Here is a 22,579-nt window from a genome sequence, read left to right as displayed (position 1 = left end):
CATGTACTTCCTTAGATCTGAGGTTCTGAGAAGAATCCAGAAGAAGCCCCACAACCGCATTACCATTTACAAACCCCGTACCTCAGGATCCTGGTGGTTGAACCTCTCCTTCCAGCTACAGGTCCTGGCACAGGAAGGGAGGTTCTTAAATAGGTGTTTTCCCTCTCTCTCACTATAAACCACAGTATTTAGCATGCCCATGGCCTCCAGATTGTGGATGTTTTGCCCTGGCAAGGAAATGCTATTGTGGGGGAGCGGGGGAATTAGGTGGTGGTGACAGAGAATGATAGATGAGCCTTTTACTTAGCAGAGGGAAAGAAAGAGAGAGGGCGTGCAAGCAAGCACGAGCTCGTGAGGGGGAGAACTCACAAGGCAGGGCAGGACTGGATGGCTCTCCTCCCCAAAGGGCTTCCCCTCTGCCAAGCCCCACCCCCAAAGCCCAGGAAGTCCACAGCCTGGCACCCAGCCAGGGTAAGAGCATTCCTCAGGACTCTGACAGGCTTTGGGGGGGGGGTTGGGGGGAGATGGTGGTGGTGCTCCCACCCCGAGGACAGGGAGAAGGGAAGGAAACACGTGGGGGAGGAAATGACCACAGAGATGAGGGTGAGGGTAGGAGGTGGGGAGCTAGTTCCCAGTGCCACAAGTCCCTTTTAGAGAGAGAGTTGAGGCTGGACGCCTTCTCAACGGCCATGCGGAGGGTCTGCAGCTTCACAGCAGATGACCTCCAGGTCACCTCTCTGAGCAGGGTTGTCAGTGACGTCTCAACGCTGTCCTCTGGAGGTGCTCTCTCTTTCTCCGTCGCTCTGGGGCTGTGGTTGAGCTCGGGAGCCCCGGTGTGGCGAAACTCTGGAACTGCAGCTGGGCAGGGGGAGGAGCCCAATGCGTCTCCCTCCATCTCTCCACCGGGGCCCCTCCCTTTTCCTCCACTAAACCCGGGCCTCTGGAAATAGCACCTGGTAATGGGAGTGTTGACAGATTCTGAGTTATAGGAGAGCAAGTGTCCCTAGTCTTTAATGTTCTAGCTTAACCCGCTATTCGGCTGTTTCCCTTGAAAATAGGTGCCCTAGACTCCTCTCATTCCCTTCCGCACACTGCTCCTTAACATGCCCCTGGATAGCCGGCTGCTTGGCTATCATAAGATCCCCCCTCTTTGGGCCCCAGCACCCATAGCTCTTGAACTACTATTCATGACCTCTATGACTTTGAGGCACAAATGGTCCTGTGATAATTCTGATTTTATTTTTTATTTTTTAAAAATGTTTATTTTGGGAGATAGAGAACAAGTGGGGAGGGGCTGAGAGAGAGGGAGACAGAATCTCAAGCAAGCTCTGCGCTGACCGTGCACGAGGGGCTTGAGCCCAGGAGCCCTGGGGTCATGACCTGAGCCAAAATCAAGAGTTAGACGCTCAACCGAGTCGCCCAGGCATCCTGATAACTCTGATTTTAAATTTGCCATTCCCTACCCTTCCTTCCCTGAGCACTGCCTGATAGATAACCCTTTCTCCTACTCAGCCTCCAAACACATGCCTTCCATCAGCCCCATTCCCCAGGCAACCTCTCAATCTCGCATCTCGCGTGGGGAAAAGGAGTGGGAAGGAAAATAGACAAAGTTCGATCAGAATTGTTTTCCAAGGAAAAGCAGTTCCCTCTGTTTGGTTTCATTTGACCTATATTCCAGCTTCTCCTGGTTAGTCCTCTTATTCCATGGATCAAGCCTTCCCACTGGACTAATTTTGCTGTCCTCCCCACCTCTCCCTCCAGCATGATCCCCTGTGCTCTTTCCACCCGGGAAAATGTCCCTAATGCTGAGAAAAGAGACTCTGCTTTGGTAATAATTTATGGCAGCTCTCGAGGAATACCCGCTCACAGAGGAAGAACTGCTTCCAGTGTTGTTGGGGAAGGGGAGGTGGTGGAGGAGGCAAGAAGCAAAACATTCACTCTAGGAGAAGCCGTGTTCCCATTATCCAGCCTGTAATTAAAGAACTCTTGATTCTTTTCTGGTATCTGAGGATCTCAGAGAGCTCTGCCAACAACAATGAAGAACTCTAAGGGAAATGGGAGTTGGAGTAGAGGTAACCAACTGTGCAATGAGGGACTAAACCTTTACCCAACTCCACCCCCAAAGCCCTTTTCTTTGATGATATCCCTTCTCTTGAATTGCCTGTTTTATTTACTTTTTTTTTTAAGTGTATTTATTTATTTACAGAGAGAAAGAGCACGTGAGCAGGGAAGAGAGAATCCCAAGCAGGCCCTGCACTGTCAGGAGAAGCCCTACCCCGGGACTCAAATCCACCAACCACAAAATCAAGACCTGAGCTGAAATCGCCAGCCAAGTGAGCCAGCCAGGCACCCCGCCTCATCTTTTAAATGGCATGATCCTTAACGTTATTAAGCAGCGAGCTATACGGCATGAAATCATTTTAAGTAGATACAGCCACATTCCCCTCTTGCACTGCACCCCGCAATCAACTTTTCCCTTTCTCCCCAGCTTGCTGCCCCACATTCACCCTGAAGGGGGCACTTTTGTTCAGTCATTGGTGCCAGAGAAAAGGGAGCCCCAGGAAGAAAACATAACAATTGGTCACGTGGTGGGGGGTTTTCGCAAGGGTTGCTGGGACGGGGAAGGGAGGTCCACGTGGAGTGGGCGGAGCCCGCTGAAAGTTTTGGCGGGGCTGGCAATGGGAGAAAAATACCCGAATTTGAGTTGTGATTTTATTGAAAAGAAAAAAAAAAAAGGGCAGCAGAGAGGGTGTGTCCTGCCCTCAGAGAGGGCCCTGCGGAGGGGAGAAGGGAGCGGCACACGCGCGTCCTGCTCGTGGAGGCCTGGACAGGGCAGGGTTTCTGCCAGAAAGAGCTCGAGCCATATCGAGCTTCGGAGCCGGAAACCTCCGTGGCTCCATGCTGGTTCCCCATCCCCCATCCTTTCGGAGAAGGGAAAGGTGGCCTCTCTCCCGTGGTCTTATTTTGGAGCCATGTGGAGCTGGGCTGATGCCAGCCACGCAACCCCAGCCTTTATTTACCTTTCCAAGAGCCTCAGGAAGCCGCCCAGATGAATCCTCTCTCCTTGGGGAGAAGCCAAAACAAGCCTCTTTCTACTACCTAGTTCTGCCCCACTGTTAGCAGGAAAACACAGCTTCATACAGTCTTTAAACTGGAAGGGGCCTTAGTGATGATCTACTTCAATTTTCTTTTTGGTCTGGGAAGACCAAGACCCAAACAGGTAACAGGGCTTGCTACCTGCCCTTTCCACACCATAGGCACTCCTTTCCAAGAATGTAGGTCATAGAAATGGAATTCCGCCATCCTAAATCTTTAGAGTAGTGATAGTGTTGGCTTTAACTCCATCCATACCCTTAGCCAGAGGGCAAAAGGGAATGGTCATTAGCCCATTATGGATAAAATAGGCAGAGGATTGTTTAGGGACTTTGATTTATGGGTCCTCTGGTTTTCCTAGGTGCTCTTACAGCAGACCGCTCCACTTTTCTTCCTCTGGGCCTTTACTCTTTGATATCAGGGCCCTTATGTGTCTTAGTTCAGGGATTACCACAGTTTAAAAATCTAATGGTTTGGAAGCAAGAATTCTTAGGAAGAGCTTTTCCCAGGGTTAAGTTTTCTGGTGATTTATCTACCTCATCCTGGGACTCGCGATCAAGAAGATCAGACCTCCAAATCCAAAAAGTTCACACTTTTGGCTCTGGAGGAGAAAAGCATGTTTACTTAGTCTGGAGTAGTGAAATAGTAGACTTTGGATTTCAGAGCTGTAAAGTTTCCAGAAAAAAATAAAATGTGGGGACTGATGTAGAATTGCTGGTGTTCTGTTTTGCCAAGTAAGGACATTTAAAAAACTACTACCACCAATTGCTATTTACTATCACCATCATTTCACAAAAGGAAGTGTATTTTAACACACACACAAAATAGGAAACATATAATCTCAGAATAAATAACAGTTCTAAGCCACCCTGCATCGATTTACATGGGTACTACATAGCGGGGGTTTTTGTTTGTTTTGCTTTTTCCATTTTGTTGTAGATTGATTCCAGTTTAGTCTATTGGTCTCTAGACCAGTGGTAGCAAACTGCAGCCTGAGTGCCAAATCCAGCCCAATGCTTCTTTTTGTATTTGCCACAAGCTAAGCAAAGCTAAGATTTTTTTTTTTTTAATTCTGTCTTTAAGCTCTACACTTGAACTCACGACCCCTTGATCAAGAGTCACACGTCCTATGGCCTGAGCCAACCAGGTGCCCCTAAGTTAAGAATTTTTTTTTTTAACTTTTAAAATGTTTATTTATTTTTGAGAGAGAGAGAGCTGGGGAGGGGCAGAGAGAGAGGACGACAGAATCCGAAGCAGGTTTCAGGCTCCAAGCTGTCAGCACAGAGCCCAACGCGAGGCTCAAACCCACGAACCCAGGCACCCTTAAGTGTCCAACTCTTGATTTCAACTTAGGTCAGGATCTCACAGTTTGTGAGTTTGAGCCCAGGACTGGGCTCTGTGATGAAGGTATGGAGCCTGCTTGGTATTCTCTCGCTCTCAGCTTCTCTCCTGCTCACGTTCTCTCTCAGAATAAGTAAACATTAAAAAAAAGAAAAACAGATTTGGGGGCACCTGGGTGCCTCAGTCGATTAACAGTCTCACTTTGGATCAGGTTGTGATCTTGAGGCTCATGAGTTCAAACTGTGCATCAGACTCTCTGCTGTCAGTGCAGAGCCTGCTTCATATCCTTTGTCTCCTCTCTATGCCCCTTCCCCTCTTGTGCTTACTTGCATGCTGTCTCTATAAAATAAATGTTGGAAAAACACATTTACTTATTATTTTTTGAGACAGAGATCCAGAGTGGGGGAGAGGGGCACTTGGTTGGGGGGGGGGAGAAAGAAAGGATCTCAAGCACGCTCCATGCTCTGTGCAGAGCCCAATGCAGAGCTCGATCCCACAACCCTCGGATCATGACCTGAGCTGAAATCAAGCGTTGGATGTTCAACTGACTGAACCACCCAGGTGCCCTAGCTTTAAATAGTTGAAAAATCTAAAATAATATTTCATGACACATGACAACTATATGAAATTCAAATTTCAGTGTCCCTAAATAAAATTTTATTGAATGGTAGAACTGTGGTTGCTGCTTGCAGTCTCATGCCAGAGCCTTTGTTTTTAACTGTTGAGTCTCCCACCTACTTTAAAATAAAATGTTTATTTTGAGAGAGAGAGGGAGAGTCTGAGAGCGTGCACAAGCGGTGAAGGCGCAGATACAGAAGGAAAGAGAGAATCCCAAGCAGGCACGATGCTGTCGGTGCAGAATCTTATGACATGGGGCTCAAACCCATGAACTGTGAGATCGTGACCTGAGCTGAAATTAAGAGTTGGAGGCTCAATTAACTGAGCCACCCAGATGCCCCTACCTGCCTTTCCCTCTATATCTCCACAACCCTGGTACCTTAGATGAACACTTGTCATAAGCCACCCTCATTCATTCACATGTCTTTTGCAATACAATAGCAGAGTTGAATAGTGCAAGAGCCCCTAGGACTGTCAAAGCCTAAAATATTTACTGTCTGGCCCTTTAAGGATAAGAAGGCTAAGGGATGCCTGGCTGGCTCAGTAGGTGGAGCATACCACTCTTGATCTCAGGTTGTGGGTTTGAGCCCTAGTTGGGTGCAGAGATTACTTAAACAAACAACAACAAAAAATTGGTCAGCCGACTCTGGAAAGTTTTCAAACTTGAGGGGCATCAGAATCACCTGGAAGGCTGGTTAAAACACGGACTGCTGAGTCTCACCACAGTGTTTCTGATTCTTTAGGTCTAAAGTGAGAGGCCTGAGAATTTGCATTTCTTTTTTTTAATGTTTTTATTTATGAGAGAGAGAGAGACAGCGTGAGCAGGGGAGGGTCAGAGAGAGAGGGAGACACAGAATTCAAGCAGGCTCCAGGCTCTGAGCTAGCCGTCAGCACAGAACCCGACGTGGGGCTCGAACCCACGAACCCACGAACCGTGAGATCATGACCTGAGCTGAAGTTGGGAGCTTAACTGACTGAGCCACCCAGGCGCCCTGAGAATTTGCATTTCTAACAAGTTCCCTGCAATACTGATGATGCAGGACCACATACCACTAGTATCTTAGATTAACTGCCTGTCATCTCACACCTTGGGTAACAGCCTTCACCTTGGCCTCCTGCCTTCGGTGCAAAGATCCAAATATTGAAATTAGCTTTCAAAAACAAATCTGGTCATTCTCCACTTTGCTGCAAATCCTTTGATGCTTCACCTTGGCTGAGAAATTATCCATTCCTTAGCTGGACCTCATAATCTGTTCTCAACCTACCTTACCTGCTTTATCCCCTATACTCTCCACTATCCAAGCTAAACTCCAGCCAATTTCTCTCATTTACTCCAATCTACCTTTTTAATCCCATGCCTTTGTAACGTTCTCACTTCTGTCTGAAATGTCTTCCTATGGTCTCAACCTTTAAGTTGCCACTTCCTCAGTTGCCACTTCCTCAATTCCTTCCAGATGGTATGTTCTATCTTCTCTGTACTCCTAGACAACCTTACTTTTCCCTAGGTTTCACTTTTACTATATTAATGTTATAATTGTCACTGTCAACCAAGCTAAAGGTCAAGGGAAGATGCTTTCTCTAAATATATCTACATAGCTCATTTATTCATTCAATGAATGTGCCTACTTTGTGCCAGGTGCTAAAGGTACAGCAGTGAAAAATATGAAGCTTATATTCTAGTGGGAGAAGATATAAACAAAAGATATAAATAAGGTCAATTACATGTTTAAAGGTATTAAGTACTAAGAAGAAAAATAAAGCAGAAAAGGAAGGGAGGGGGTTTGGAAGGATGTATGAGTTCACACAGGGTGGTGACCAGAGAAGGTCCGATGAAGAGATGATATTCAGTTAAGAACTGAAGGAAGTGATAGGAGGGCATGTGGGTATTGGGAAGAAGAGTGATCTGAGTGGAGGGAATAGCAAGGCAAAGGATGTGAACGGGCAAATACCAGGTGTGTCTGAAGGACAGCAAAGAGTCAAGTGCGGCAGGAGGGGAGTGAATAGGTGAAAGGAGAATAAGAGTTGAAGTCAGAGAACAGTACCAGAGGGCCACATCCGGTAGGCCATAATGATTTTGTTTTTTCTTGCAAGTAAGATGGGAAGCCATGAGAGGATTTTGAGCAGAGAAAGAACATGATCTCACTCAAGTCTTATCAAGATCACTATGGCTGCCATGTTGAGAACAGACTTCAGGCAAAGGTTGAAACTGAAGGACTAATTACAAGGTTACAGCAATAAAAAGGTATGATATGACTATAACTTAGACCAAGGTGGAAGTTGTAGAGGTGTGTAAAGGTGTAGGATCCTGGACGTATATTTTGAGGGGCAGAGGGATTGGAGATTGAGTGGATATTAGGTGAGAGAGAAGGAGAGGAAGGCTGTAAAAGCAGGATTTGGATGAGGGAAATTCAGGAGTGAGATCTTAGATGTAAGTTTGAAATGTTGATTAGACATCTAAGTAGATATGTCTCCTAGACAATTGGATATATGATTAGGGGATGAGTCCAGGAAGAAGATATAAATTTGGAAGTGGTCAGTGTAAAGATGGTATTGAAAGTCTTGCAACTGAAAGAGAACACTATATTCCAGGTCCCCCCCACCCCGATTCCCCTTTATTGATATCCCTAACCCTAGTACTTCCCTTGCAGATCTTAGGCCAGTTTGGTGGAAGAGGGCTGGGGCTCTCTCAGCATCTTAACACATGCACACCCACTTGTTTAAAATCTCCAGTGCTTCACGCTTTGGGCCCACAAGGCCAAGACATAGTTTTAATTAGAGGTTTTCACATGAGGCCAAAGAATGTTAGTCATCTCCATCTTCATATGGATTGAAAAAAAAATACACCTCAACAGAAAAACAATCAATTAAAACTATTTAAAAGTTTTCCCACAAGAAACGGAGGATTTGTTGGCTAAAGTTGCATGGAAAGTCACACACACACACACACACACACACACACACACACACCCCATTGAGAGATTGGAAGAAGCGCTCCACATAAGAGAATATCCTAAAGTATTCCTGTTTCCAGTAAAGACAGAAATCCCTGGGGCGCTTGGCTGGCTCAGGAGGAAGAGCAAGATCTTGGGATGGTGAGCTCAATCCCCACACTGGGTGTGGAAATCACTAAAATAAACAAACAAACAAACTTTTTAAAAAGTGATAAAAATCCCTTTTGAGATTTCCTTTTTTGCATCGACCCTTCATGAACCTCCAGCAGATGCTTAGAAGTGACTGAAGAAGGCTGGGGAGATGGCCGTTGGGAACGAACTGTCTAGTAGGCCACACTTCATTCCAGGGAGATTGTGGCAAAAACTCCCTAGGCAGCAGACATCATGGATTTTCTTCCCTCTGGGAACCAGAGGTCCCTCAGTTTCTGGTCTGGATCCCTTAGAGACAAAGAACTTCATTCTCTCCCAGACCAGAGTGGGACTGCTGGGGAGTGGAGGGGGTGGAGGGGTTAGAATTCTACCCCCAGGAAACACCCACAGGCTCAGACAGGAGCCCGAATCCTGACTCGGGTCCAGGAGGCGTGCGGTGCTGCTGCGGGGGCCGCGGGGCCCCTCCGGCGAGGGCCGGGCCGACCGCCAAGGTGCCCGGGGATGGGGCCGCCCAGCGCGGGCCGGGTACGTGGAGCGCTTCGTACACTACCCCGAAGGGCGCGTCTGCTCCTGCGCCCCCTGCCCTCCTCTCCGCTGCATTCGCTCGCGTTCCTTTTTCCCGAGGAACCTCCGCATTCCCCATCTGCCCAAAGCCGCCCTCGCCCTTTCCTCCCTCCCCCTGACCGTCCCCGGAGTACCTCCCCCCCTCCCTCCGCAGCCCACCTTCGCCTCGCTCCTCCGCGGGCTCCTGGGTCCTCGCCCCTCATCCCTGGCCTCCCCTCGCCGGCCCCCGGCGCCCAGGGCCCCCGTGGCCCCCTCCCCGCCCCCTCGGGGCAGCGGCGGCCCCTTTCACAATAGCGCGGCCCGCCTCCCTCCTCTCCGCTCCCGGTTCGCTCCCGCCCGCTCCTCGCCTGGCGCATGCGCCCTCCGGTCGGCGGCGGCTGCGGCGGTGGCGGCTGCGAGCGGCTCCGTTTTTTTAAAGGGAAACGCTGAGGCTCCGGGGGTGACTGTGGGGGAGGGGGACCCCGAGCCGCGGAGACCCCCGGGGGAGGCGACAGACCCCCCTCCCGGAGTAGGAGGGCTTTGGGCGGACCCATCCCTCCCACCCCCTCCTGAGGAGGAGCGGGGGGAAAATGGAGGCTCGGGGCGGCTGAGGCGAGCTCCGGGGCGGGGGGCCGGGGCGGGGAAGGGGGGGTGTGGGGTGGGGAGACGAGGCGGGCCCGGCCGGGCCAGGGGGGGCCGAAGCGAGCTCCGGGGATGAGCTCGGGGGCGGCTGGGTGCGAGCTCCTGCCTCTGAGGCGAAGGCGGCGGCGGCGGCAGCAGAGGCGGCGGCGAGGCCCCCATGGGCCGGCGGCGGGCCTCAGCCGCGGCCTCCACTTCTCCACACGCCGGCGGGATGGCGCCCGGGCCCCGGAGGAGCCGCGCTAGCCGAGGCCTGCTGCCGCGCTGCTGAGGCGAGCCCGCCAAACTCCCCTCCCCCTCCTCCGTCCTCGACCCCCCACACCTCGCCCCTTCCCCACCCCCTCCTCCGTCTCGGTCCCCGACGCTGCTCCGGACCACTATGACCATGAGATCCGCAGTGTTCAAGGCGGCCGCGGCCCCTGCCGGCGGCAACCCTGAGCAGCGACTGGACTACGAGCGGGCTGCGGCGCTGGGCGGGCCCGAGGACGAGCCCGGGGCGGCCGAAGCCCACTTCCTCCCCCGGCACCGTAAGCTCAAGGAGCCGGGGCCCCCGCTGGCCTCCTCCCAGGGCGGGAGCCCCGCGCCCTCCCCGGCCGGCTGCGGCGGCAAGGGCCGGGGCTTGTTACTCCCGGCCGGGGCGGCCCCTGGGCAGCAGGAAGAGAGCTGGGGCGGCTCGGTGCCCTTGCCCTGCCCGCCCCCGGCCACCAAACAAGCCGGCATTGGGGGGGAGCCAGCGGCCGCGGGAGCCGGCTGCAGTCCCCGACCCAAGTATCAGGCGGTGCTGCCCATTCAGACGGGCTCTCTCGTGGCGGCGGCCAAAGAGCCTACGCCCTGGGCTGGGGACAAGGGTGGGGCGGCTCCCCCAGCTGCCACCGCCTCGGACCCGGCGGGACCCCCACCACTACCTCTGCCGGGGCCGCCACCCCTCGCGCCCACCGCCACCGCCGGGACCCTGGCGGCTAGCGAGGGCAGATGGAAGAGTATGAGGAAGAGCCCTCTCGGGGGTGGCGGCGGCTCGGGAGCCTCCAGTCAGGCCGCCTGCCTCAAGCAGATCCTTCTGCTGCAATTGGACCTCATCGAACAGCAGCAGCAGCAGCTGCAGGCCAAGGAAAAGGAGATCGAGGAGCTGAAGTCAGAGAGAGACACGGTACGGGAGGGGTTAATCGGCGTTCGGGGTGAAGAGCGAGTTGTGCGCATGCTCGGGGAAGGGGGCTGTAGGAGGTTAAAGTATCCCTTGGTTAGGGGTAAGGAGGCTGGCCGCCAGCAAAGGAGTATCTTAAGTGTCGAGTCCCCGGGAGCCAGGCTCAGAGACACGTTGGGCCTGAGGGAGGGGTTAAAGGGCAACCTCCCAGGGGGAGGGGGAGGGGCGGTTTCAGGTGCCAAAGGGTTAATTTAAAATGACAGCCCCAGACTTGTGGGAAAGACGTTCAGAGTGGGAAAAGATCTGATTTGCGAGGGGTTGAAAATGCAGAGGTGGGAATGCATATGTGGGGGCTTTATGGAAGGGGTTAAATGAAAGAGCTTTTGCTTTAGAAATGCATTCTTAGAGGAGAGGAACATAGCAGCTGTTGCACTGCTGTAGCATCTTTAGAGAGGAGAGCAGCAGGCCTTGTAACAGGCAAAGAGGCAGAGGTGATTCACACTGGAATCCCATTTTAGTTTTCTTAAATTATATGAAGAGAATGACTGCCTTTGATTTCAGACAGTTTTTAATGGGAATCTGAGTTATAAAACATGACCCACTGACTAGCTCCCTTGTACAAGCATTGTGTTTAGAGAGACTGGTAGATTTTAAGGCATCAGGGGAAAGTAAGTTTATTAAATGTATTAAGTACCCCCCCAATCCCTATTTTAGAATCTTAAGATAGTAGGGCAGTAATTTATTATTTCTTTGTACTTCTGAGGAGCATGACTATATAGGCTTGTTTTCACTGCAGCAGTAATCAAGAGCGCCCTGTGCATTAAAACATATTCTTTCAGATATCAGGAAAACTGTGTGTGGGGGGGGGTGGGTGTATTACTGTGCTAGCATACCTTACAGCTGCCTAAAAATAAACATGGTTTCTACAATTGTTGTGTTCAGGCTGCAGCAGTCTCTCTCTCTTTCTCTCTCTCCCTCTCCCTCTCTCTCTCTCTCCCTCTCCCTCTCTCTCTCCTCTCTTCTCTCTCTCTCTCTCTCTCTCTCTCTCTCTCTCTCTCTCTCTCTCTCTCTCTGGCGTTGTGTGCGCCAAGGGCTGAGCAAGGGAGCAGAGGGCTATTCATTTTGTTTGCTTTACAAATGAATCGCATCAAGCAGCGGCTGTTTTATTGGAGAATGCATTCTGCAAGGTGGAATGGGAGCTGGGGCAGGTCTCATTAAAACATCTCATGGTGTTGATTTGTGGAAGTTACTCAACATGGAGGTGGCCCTGCTCAGCTACTGTACTGCAGTCTAGGGGTGTGATGGTCTGTAATTACAACACATCATATCCTTACATGGGGGGAGGGAGTGACAGGGGAAGAGAAGGACCAGTGAAGGAGAAGAAATCAAGGAAATGTCACCCACAGACCGTGGTTGAGTTAAGGCTGGGAATAGGAACAGAAGGAGATGAAATGAGAGTATGGCTGACTTGGGGGGCTCTCTGCTGATTGTGGAGGTTTATGCTCAGTTCCTGAGGTAATGGCCCCTTTGCAGACTTTCCTAGGCAGTAAAAGTGGGGTGAGTTAAGGATAGACTATCAGTCTGAACTTGGCATTCACTGTTTCTGTTGTGTATTGCAGTCTTAGCATTGCTTAAGCTTGTTTCTCTTATTCCAGTTGTTGTTTGGCCTCTACTGAAATCTCTGCAGCTAAGTAGATATAATGAAGACAACATTAATATCACTGTCTACCCAAATAAAATTCTTACTATAGTGTAGAGCATAGTTGGCACCTTTTCTCAGAACTTTTTAATGTGAAGTTTTCAATGATAATAGACTTCCATTTTCTGTTTGATTGTATAGTCCTCTCTTTAATTAAAGTCAAAAGACTTTGTTTTAATTAATATTTTGATAAATAGGTAGATTTTTTTCCTGGTATCTCAAGTGTAAAGAAATAAGCATATTTCATGATAGAGGGGATTATGGGTACTGATTTCTGTTATAATTCTTCCAAATTGAGTGTTCGTTGTTTAAATGCCCTGTTTACCCCTTTCAAATCCCTCGTGGCATTGTGACTGTGAGCTTTTAATTCCTTCTCAATATACTCTTTGGACTTTGCCCTTGTGTATGGCGTTTTGGAGTGAAAGTAGAGAGGATAGGATTTGGAGAAACTTAGGGCCTCCTAAAGGAACATAAGGTTACTTCTGGAAACTCCCAAACTGACTTGGAGCCACATGGTTAGCAGTAGCAGAGACCATGCCATTTGAAAGGCATGTTGTGGCCCCTCCCAGAGAAGAGGATCTTCTTTCAAAGAATGAACTACAAATTCCCCCATTCCCCTCCTCAACTAGGTTGGCCCTAAAATTAAGCAGAGTACCTTATCTTCTCTATTGTGTTTAAAGAAAACTACTCTGGTTAATGTCTGCCTATTAAAAATAAGTTACATTGCTATGGTCCATGGGAAAAGGCCGAAGACCATACCGATGCCTAAATGAGACTAAGTACCTGGATGTAAATTTTTGTGTGTTAAGTCTGCATTTTGGCACTCTCTCTTTTAGCTCCTTGCTCGGATTGAACGTATGGAAAGGCGGATGCAGCTGGTAAAGAAGGATAACGAGAAAGAAAGGCACAAGCTGTTTCAGGGCTATGAAACTGAAGAGAGAGAGGAAACGGAGCTATCTGAGAAAATTAAACTGGAGTGCCAGCCGGAGCTTTCCGAGACATCCCAGACTCTGCCTCCCAAGCCTTTCTCTTGTGGGCGGAGTGGAAAGGGACACAAAAGGTGTGCTGAGAACTTTGTTACACTGTCTGGACATGATGAGGACACTTGTTTCCAGTGACTGAGAGTAGGGGATTGAGATTTATGAATTGGTTTTAATACAGCCAGATCCTGAATTATGAGGTCTTCCATGCTGAGAAACTATCTTGAAACATTCTTGCAGGCTATAAAAATCTTTTAGGAACATTTTGGTCACAGTAGTAATTCCAGAATGCATAGTATATCACAAAGAGAATGGGCAACAAATGTGGCAGCTGAGTTTCTTAAAGAAAACTATAGCAGTTGACTTCAAGTTAGGAAGTGTGCGATTCCTTCATGGTGTTAGGTACCTTGGTGGACAAAAAAGTAAGCTCTAACTGTCCTTGGAGCCAAAGAGTTAGTCTAGCTGTAAAGGTGGCATAAATTTTGCAAACTTGGAATTCAACTGCAAAACTAAGTTTTGTGAGATTTGGAGACATTAAAGATTATTCTGAGGTAGAATAGTGAACCTTTTAGGGCGAGATGGGTCTTGAAAAAGAAGTATAGAATTTAGGTTGGTAAGTAGGAAACAAGACAGCATTCTGGGAATGGGGGTTTGGGAGAGGAGATTGATGGGAGAAAGAAAGCCGGTAGACCGCAAGAAAAACGAAATAGAGATTGTAATTAACATGGTATAGAATTGGTGGGAAAAATAAGAGACTGGTCTCTGGTTGACAGGAATTTTAGAAATAGGTCACAGAGTAGTGGTACCTAATGTTAGCTAAAGGGTCTTGAATAAACTAGGAATCTTTTTAAATGTAGTCGGCAATAAGATCCTATTAGAGGTTTATGGATATTCACTTGTTCAATAGACTGACTGAGGGCCTGTCATATATACTGGTAAACATGAGACCGTTCCTGTTCATGGTAGCCAATTGAACCAGATGTTTAGATATTTAGATACCTTGGGGCACCTGAGTGGCTCAGTCAGTTAAGCTCCTGACTTTGGCTGAACTAGTTTGTTCTCTTGCCCCAAAATGTAATCAATTCAGATTTTATTTAAGAGTCAATACATTTTATAATGTTTTCTTCCCTATTTAATAGGAAATCCCCATTTGGAAGTACAGAAAGAAAGATTCCTGTTAAAAAGCTGGCTCCTGAATTTTCAAAAGTCAAAACAAAAACTTCTAAGCACTCTCCCATTAAAGAGGAACCTTGTGGTTCCTTATCTGAAACTGTTTGTAAACGTGAATTGAGGAGCCAAGAAACTCCAGAAAAGCCCCGGTCTTCAGTGGACACCCCGCCAAGACTCTCCACTCCCCAGAAGGGACCCAGCACCCATCCCAAGGAGAAAGCCTTCTCAAGTGAGATAGAAGATTTGCCGTACCTTTCCACCACAGAAATGTATTTGTGTCGTTGGCACCAGCCTCCCCCATCACCGTTACCATTACGGGAATCCTCTCCAAAGAAGGAGGAGACTGTAGCAAGTAAGGCATAGAGAACACTTGCTCTTATACCCTAGTGGTGGCGGTCAAGCTAACAAGTGTGAAAATGCCTTTGGCATTTTTAAAAAAGTGCAATCGATAAAGCAGAGTTCTGTCAAGAATGAGTAAGTTAACAGCCAGAGACAGACACTGTGCAGGCATTGCAAATAGATGGAATTACAGCAAAATGTGCTCAATGTATTTGCCTGCTTACAACACTGGGAGATGTGTTTGCCAGTAAGTTGCTCATCACAAGAGCACCAGACTTGGGGGTGTAATCTCCGGCAACTTGCATGCCCTCTGAAAGAAGGGTTTTCTGTGCTGTGAAATGCATAGAACTTATACTTTGCCATGCACGACTGTTCCTGCAATTGATATTGTGTGAAACCTGGGAGGGTGGTCTTTGGGTGTTCTCAGGGGCCAATGGTAATTTTTGGGTTGGGGAGCAAGCTTGGGGTGGGGAATTTCACCTGGGCCTCCGCTCTTTAACTATATAAACATTTATCTGTATCTCTATGTCCCGGTCTGGGGGGCAGGAGGAATCTGCCAAAGACCAACAGTCTTACTTTATCTTACTATACTTCACAAAGGTTCTAAATGTGAAGAGTTTACTTGGATTGCAGTAGCCCATTGGTTGTTCATATATTTAAATAAAATGGTCTACAAACTATTTTTCAAACAATAAGGACTATCTTGGGATATCTGAGCTGCTTGGGGAGGGTGTGGGGTGTGGGACCTTGGTCTTCATTCCCTTTTTTTCTTTATGGCTTCCACACAGAGATGCTCCCTTATCTCCTACATCAACCAGTAACTGCAATGTGCCTTGAATTGTGTAATGTTAGTCTGACGGTCACTGTGGGTACTCCAGGGTGATGGTGGGGGAAGCCTTCTTGAATAGAGCCACAGCCCCGAGTTTCTACCACTGTGTCTTGCCCTAGCAGGGATGGGGATGGGAATCCATTCCAATAAGACAAGAGCATTCTCCAGGCTTTGTTTGGCTGTTCTAGTGACAAAATTAAGTGGGGAAGATAGATTACTCTTCTTAATTATCTAAAATTCATCAGGCCTCACACTTGAGTACATGAGATAGACCAGGATCCTGATCTAGGTTCAGGTTTTTTGTTGGTTCAGTCAGTTGAACAGGTTCATCCTTAATGGTTAACCTTCTTGCTGCCGTGGCAATGCTGTGTAACACCTTAAGAGAAACCGTGAAGCAACTTCCCATCCGGGATTGGGAAATGGCTTGGTCCAGAGCTGTTCTGTTTGACTGGCTGTTTTGAAAACCCTATCTGTCCTAGTACAGAAAATTCCAAACACCTCTGAGATTGTGGGCATAGCAGTACAGAAAGAGTCTGATTGGGGGGTTCCCAGCCCTTTGAGGAGCCTGAGTTGTGAATAAACATGTGAATCCTTATTCTTGATGCCCCTATCTCAAGAGGAAGCTCAATGGCTTGTTCTAAGGAAGCCAAAGTCTTTGTGCATGTTGTTCAGGCTGGACCAGCAAGGTAGTTTGTTTGGAGGGAGGAGGGAGCTGTTTAAGAAGACTACATATGTAAGTTTTGAGAACACTGATCTTTTATTTGAAAAATAGGGTCAACTTTTACTCACCTGCCATGTTCTGAGTTTAAGGTTTGATATCCTTGGCCATCAACTGTTGCAGGGAAACCACCCTAAATAATGAAGAAAAGAAGTCGTCTCAGTGTAAAAAAAAAAGTGGTGGGCTTATTTTCTTTTCTTTTGTCTGTTGTTCCCTCTTCCCCTCCCCCAGAGAGAAATTCTCAAAAGAACAACTCAAAAAAACCAAAATGGCTTCCTAGTGAGAACTTCAGTGATGATCCTTTCCTCCATTTTGGGTATGGGCTTTTTTTCTTTTTACACTGAGATGATTCTTCTTTCCTGCATTATTTAGGGTGTCTGATGCCATCAAGTGTTGCAGGAGAAACTTCAGTCTTGGCTGGTGAGTAGAATAGGAATTGTGCTGGCTGGGCCTGGGGTGGGGGCCGGGGGGGATGGTGGATGGTGGGAGCTGCGTTCCCTGTCAGTTGGATGTGGGAGAGTGAGATTCCTTGGTGTATGATTACACTATAGACTTCAAAATGACTACAAATTTCAGTTGTTTTTCAGGAACTGCAATAGCATCCATTATATGAATTGTCAGGTATTGGCTTAGGGTTTTTTGTGATCCTGTGTTTGGCAGACTGCTGCACTGGCATTTTAGGTTTATACCATAGCGAGGACACTGAATATGGCTTCAGGCGAGGCCATAGAATGGATTCCTATCACTTGGTAACTTGGTCTTATCTGGGGAGAGACCTCTTGTCCTAGTGAATAGTAGGAGGGTGTGTGACCTTGGATTTAAGAGTGGTTCCACCCCTCCTCCCTTTCTTTTTCTTTCTTTTTTTTTTTTTCAGTTCCTTCTTGGAGGGACCACTCAGTAGAGCCTCTAAGGGACCCAAATCCTTCAGACCTTTTGGAGGTAGGTACCCAAGACCTGTCAGTGGAGGGGAGTGAGGGATAGAGTAGAAGTGGAGGTTTAACTTGAATGTGTTATAGTAACTAGATGGATGGGTTCAATAACTCTAAAGCCAGAAGGGAACTTGAGTGATTATCTAATGCAACTCTTTTATTTATATAGAAGAGAAAATTGAGTTTCAGAGTGGTAAAATGATTTATTCAAAACTAAGTAGCTAGGGAGTGCTCAAAACAAAATGAGGTTTCGTGCTAAGTAGAAAAATTAGTGTGTACCACTCAGCAACAAAATTATGTATTCCAAACTCATTTGACTCTTTAAAACAGACTCTTGCAAAGTATGGAGGCAGGGAGGGTTTATGGCAGTCTCACGGGTTATTTCAGTTTGACGTGATTTTCACCTTGGTAAGTTAAGGAAATAATTTTGAAATGTGAACAGTCTACAAGGGTGGGTGTGGGGAGAAGAGTATGTGTTTTGTTGACTCTGTTACGAGGAGGTTCCCATGACATCCATAGAACTCACAGACTCAGGTGGGACTTGCAGGGAAAAGATTTTACATTCCTGGAAGCTGGAAATGAGTTCATGTATACATGTGTCACATGGTGATAAATACTTTATCAGCTGCTATTCTTTACACAGAACCTGGATGACAGTGTGTTTTCGAAGCGGCATGCAAAACTGGAGCTGGATGAGAAGAGAAGGAAAAGGTGAGGCTAGAGATACTCGCTCTGGAACACCTGAGCCCTAGGACCCTGACCTCTCTCATCCATGCTGTGAAAACTCCTGGAGCCCTTAACACCCTTAAGTTACTGGCATCCCAGTTGGTTGAGTATCTTAGTTTGAAGTGGTAGTTGTCGTAAGTAAAGATGTTTGGCTTATTTTTCTTTGTGTACACCCTTCCTCAGTTCCACTCCGTGGAACACCAACTCATGATTTGAACTGCTAGACCTACACAGCTCTTTCCTGACCCAACAGACAGTTCACTTTACCACCCCCTGCCCTGCCCACCCCAAGAAGAAGAGTCAGCACGTCTCCCTGGTGTCTGGATTGTGTTAGTTGCTTTTATAGAGCAGGTTTTCAGTAATATTGGGTTTGTTTGTTTGTTTGTTTGTTTTGTTTGTCTGGTTTGTTTTTCCCAGATGGGATATTCAGAGGATCAGGGAACAAAGAATTTTACAACGACTGCAGCTCAGAATGTATAAAAAGAAAGGAATTCAGGAATCTGAGCCTGAGGTTACCTCATTTTTCCCTGAGCCAGATGACGGTAAGTTTTGTCTACATAAGAGAGTAGGTTTTTCAAAGAAGGAAAAGGGTACAAGGCTCCAGGGTACAGCTTGCTCTGGATGAATGAACAGCATTTTGGAGCATTTGGAGTAGTTGCTAGACATTTCCCCTCTATGTCACTAACAAGGTCCCATTTGGCTTTCTTCCATAGTTGAAAGTTTGATGATTACCCCCTTCTTGCCTGTTGTAGCATTTGGACGACCATTACCCAAATTAACTCCGCAGTAAGTACAAAGGTTTTATTTTCCCCCTCCCCTCTCAGGTAGCCTGTACTCCACCTCCTTTTTAGACCTCGTGAAAGCCTCGATGTAAGGCAGAACAGGTGGCTTAGGGATAGCCATGGTTTTGTGATAGAAGTGAGGCTACCTGGGCAGCTAGCTGTTGCAGTGATAACTAGGAGGGTTATTTTTTCAGTTAGAAATAGATTATTCAGTCATTTTATTTTATTTATTTATTTATTTTTATGTTTTTTATTTATTTTTGAGAGTCAGAGAGAGACAGCGCAAGCAGGGGAGGGTCAGAGACAGAGGGAGGTACAGAATCTGAAGATAGTCTCCAGGCTCTGAGCTAGCTGTCAGCACAGAGCCCGACACGGGGCTTGAACCCATGAACTGCGAGATCATGACCTGAGCCAAAGTCGGAGGCTTAACCGACTGAGCCACCCAGGCGCCCCTAATCAGTCATTTTAATAGCAAACTGTTTCTCTGACTTTGAGGCAGGAAAGACAATCCAGACTTGGAACTTGGGAGTCAGAATTAGTGAGTGGTGAGGGGCATAGTGTCTTTTTTAGAGCTAATCTTATGTCCACACTGAATCCCTTCTAGTCTTGCAAATTGATTTCCTTATGTTTTTTTTGTCAGGAATTTTGAGCTGCCCTGGTTGGATGAGCGTAGCCGATGCAGGTTGGAGATTCAGAAGAAGCAAACACCTCACCGGACGTGTAGGAAATAGCTGGGTTGGCAAGAACCTTCTGTCTCAGATAGTTGTAGCATGCCATTCCCAGAGAATGGCAGAGACCTGTATATGTGACCTATGTCCTCATGTATGTTATCATTCGCTGATAATGCCCTTCCATACTCCCTTGATCTTGGTTTTGTTTTCATCACTCTGATTTCACAAAAACTGTTTCATTGGGCTAATTGTGAATTATGGAGGATGATTGGGATTTCTTTTCCCTTTTTGGGAATATGAGCTCTCAAGCTAAATCTATAGGATGGCAGATTCAGAAGCCTCAGGGGTCTGCTTCTGTACATTTGCCTATGTTAAAGGGGCAAAAGGGCTCTTTTCGTTTGACTTGTGGAAGATGAAGCAACCCCTGCGTTTAGAGCTGTGCCTGCATGGCACTCTTCTCGCCCTGGTATACCCTTCCTTATAGTTCTGAGTATAGTGGTGTTTACCCTAAAACAAAACAAACAAACAAACAACCTCACCATGAGCTTAGGGACCAGATGAGGAATAAAAAGTGAAGTGATAAAGCAAGTTGTCTTCACAGGGTAGAAAAGAGATTCAAGATAAATGTCTGAAAAGACCGTTGTTCTCTTAAAACTATTCTGTGATATAGCCGTATGGGAAGGGATATTTGGCTATGATTATTTTGTAAGTTAATGAGTAAGTGAATTTCTTCCTCCACCCCTCAAAAAAGAAAATCTTCAGAAAAAAGAATGGAGATGGTTAGTTTTGGACAAGTTATGACTCTAAATAAAACCAGTTGACGTTTGAGGATGGCATGCCAGAACCTGTCTAGATGTCCTTGTGTCACATCACTTCTCAAGTATTCCTTAGTTGGGCTTTATTCTTTTAGCTGAGCTCTTGGTGGTGGGATAGAGATTTAGGGAGGGTGGGGGGGGTATATGTGGAAATATGTGCTTCCTTTGGCTGGCAAATGTCTACATCTTGAAACAAACAGATGTACCTAATTAGCTTCTCCATTCACTTTGTAAAAATAGATTTGTATGTGTATTATCTTGGTCCCTCTTACCCCCCATTTTGTTAAAAAATTTCAGGACAGCACTCCAGGCCACTTTGGTCTCAGTGTAAGATCCCTGTAACTATCTGGAAGGAAAATAGAGCCAAGACCTCTGGTCTTAAATATATAGGAATTGCCTTTCTTTAGTCTTCATGACTATTGTGTGAAAACAAGTAGGGGTCTAATCTCCTAGAAGGTAGGGGCTTTTATCGTTGAAGAGAATATGTCCCCAGATTATTAGCACTTTTAGAGGAGAAGCCAAGGTATGTAGGGTGTGTGGCCGGCCCATCAGCGGAGCATGAGAGAACGGGGATACCATTGTGGGAAGAAAAGAAAAGTTCCTCAGGGGCCTCCCACTGCTAAAGATTTTTGTGAGATGTTGATCTGTGCTCCCTGGGTTTGACTTTTAAAGGAGTTATTCCGGCAGCACATGTAGTATTCTTGAATGATCTTGCTGCTTTTATTTCTCCTTTTGTGTGTGTGTGTGTGTGTGTGTGTGTGTGTGTGTCTGTGTCTGTGTGTGTGTGTGTGTGTGTGTGTGTGTCTACAGGTTTTCATTTGTAACTCCATCTGCTTAGGAGAGTGGGCTCTCCACAAGGGAAGCTGCCTTGAACTTCATTGCAGCAAGAGTGTAGAGAGAAATAGGACTTGTTCCACTAGGGGCTCTCATCTCACACCTTAAGGGGAGGAAGGAGATTTCTAGAAAAACTGGGCCAGATTTTCTTTGTTCTCCATCATTTTAATATGGCAAGCTGTTTGGCTTTCCTACTCTGATCTATGTTATGTTCCTTTATAATGTGCCCAAGAAAAAAAAAGACCAATCAGTGTCTCTTTACGTTGTTCCTTGATTCCTCTGTTTCTTCCTGATTTTCAGCCTTTGTCGGATTTCTAATTTGGATATGGGTTAGCAAATTTAACCTTTATGTTTGTGCCCTACCAAGGGAACTCCCCAGATTCTGAAATTGAGCTAGACTAAGAGGAATCCATGAGGTGCTATCTGGCCAGACTTAAGTGGATTCTATTTCCTTGGTTCTCCCTATACCTAGGACTGCTTATTTTATTGTCCCCTCTTCTAGATCAGTTCTCCTTTGATTTGGATGTGTTGAGATTTGTTGAGGAGGTTGGAGAGTAGATTAGCAAAGTTCCAAGAGCGAAATTACAGTGTGTTAGAGTGTGGGGGGAAAATTAGTCTTATTTTTTCCCTACATGGGATACAACACTGTGAAATTCAGTCTTCAACTAAGGCCCTGCAATTCTCCTAAAACATAGTTCTTTGTTTCTTTCTTTAACAAAGTTTAAGCTAGTGTTAATAAATTAAAAAGAGAAAATGCTTGTCTGTCCACTTCAGCTTTGTTTTATGCCCATTTCATATTGTTGTCTGTGTTGTAATTCATACTTTTGATACCATTTCTGATGTGTAAAATTGGTTGTCTTGTAAATATCTTATAAAGAGTTCAATTGTAAATAAACTATTGTGGCTGTTAATTTTTGAACTTCTGCTTCAATTTGTTAGATTTATTGGGAAGCATTAAACAGTTCTGCTTGTAGATGTTAAAAGATTAGAAAAAGAAATCATTTTCAAAAACGGAGAAACACACCATTTTCTCTTTTGTGTATGAGCACAATGTGTGTTTCTCATATCTCTTTGTTCTGTGTTCTCTCTTACACGTGCGGTCAGTGGCAACCTTAAAAATGAGATTCTAGGATAGGATTCTTGGTGCCTGGGGTCCAAATGAATAAAACCTCCTAGTTGAAAAGACCTTAGAGGTCATCTAGTCTGACCACTAATACATGATTTCCCCTTGACAACATTCCAGACAAATGAAGTCCAGCTTCTGCTTCAATTTTTCAGTTTTTTTCTATGCATTTTTCCTCTAAATGTTAGAAAATCCTTCCTTGCTGATAAAATCTAACTTTTTGTAACTCAAACCCATTGGTTCTTGGTTTGCCTTCCAGAGGGTGATGGCAATCAAATATCAATTCTTCCTGTTCCTCATAGTCTCTTGAATAGTTAGATTGCTGTGGCTATCTCAAATCTCTTCATGGTAAACATTCAGAGAGCTTACACTTGTTCCTCAAAAGCAAACATTTTGAATTTTTCAGTTCCCTCTGAGTGAACAAGTTGTTCATGTTCATTTAAAAATTGAACCCAGCCATGGGGCACCTTGGTGGCTCAGTCAGTTAA

At 46.6% G+C, this 22,579-nt stretch overlaps 1 protein-coding gene across 2 annotated transcripts; it reads left to right on the top strand.

Annotated features, from left to right (window-relative positions):
• Nucleotides 1-9,386: 9,386 nt before the first annotated feature.
• Nucleotides 9,387-21,879, top strand: MSL1 (MSL complex subunit 1). Of its 2 annotated transcripts, XM_039227810.1 has the most exons (9): nt 9,387-10,482; nt 13,012-13,235; nt 14,295-14,677; nt 16,584-16,631; nt 17,086-17,150; nt 17,784-17,851; nt 18,284-18,408; nt 18,580-18,652; nt 19,289-21,879. In XM_039227810.1, the coding sequence occupies exons 1-9, from the start codon at nt 9,715-9,717 to the stop codon at nt 19,377-19,379; spliced, it is 1,845 nt and encodes a 614-aa protein (XP_039083741.1). In that variant the 5' UTR covers nt 9,387-9,714; the 3' UTR covers nt 19,380-21,879. The 2 variants fall into 2 exon arrangements, with proteins under 2 accessions (XP_039083741.1, XP_039083742.1); XM_039227811.1 differs by lacking the exon at nt 16,584-16,631.
• The last annotated feature ends 700 nt before the right edge of the window (nt 21,880-22,579 follow it).

Source organism: Hyaena hyaena, unplaced genomic scaffold, assembly GCF_003009895.1.
Source record: "Hyaena hyaena isolate Hyena2069 unplaced genomic scaffold, ASM300989v1 scaffold_29, whole genome shotgun sequence".
Lineage (NCBI taxonomy): Eukaryota > Metazoa > Chordata > Mammalia > Carnivora > Hyaenidae > Hyaena > Hyaena hyaena.
This window is presented reverse-complemented; position numbering and strand designations above follow the sequence as displayed.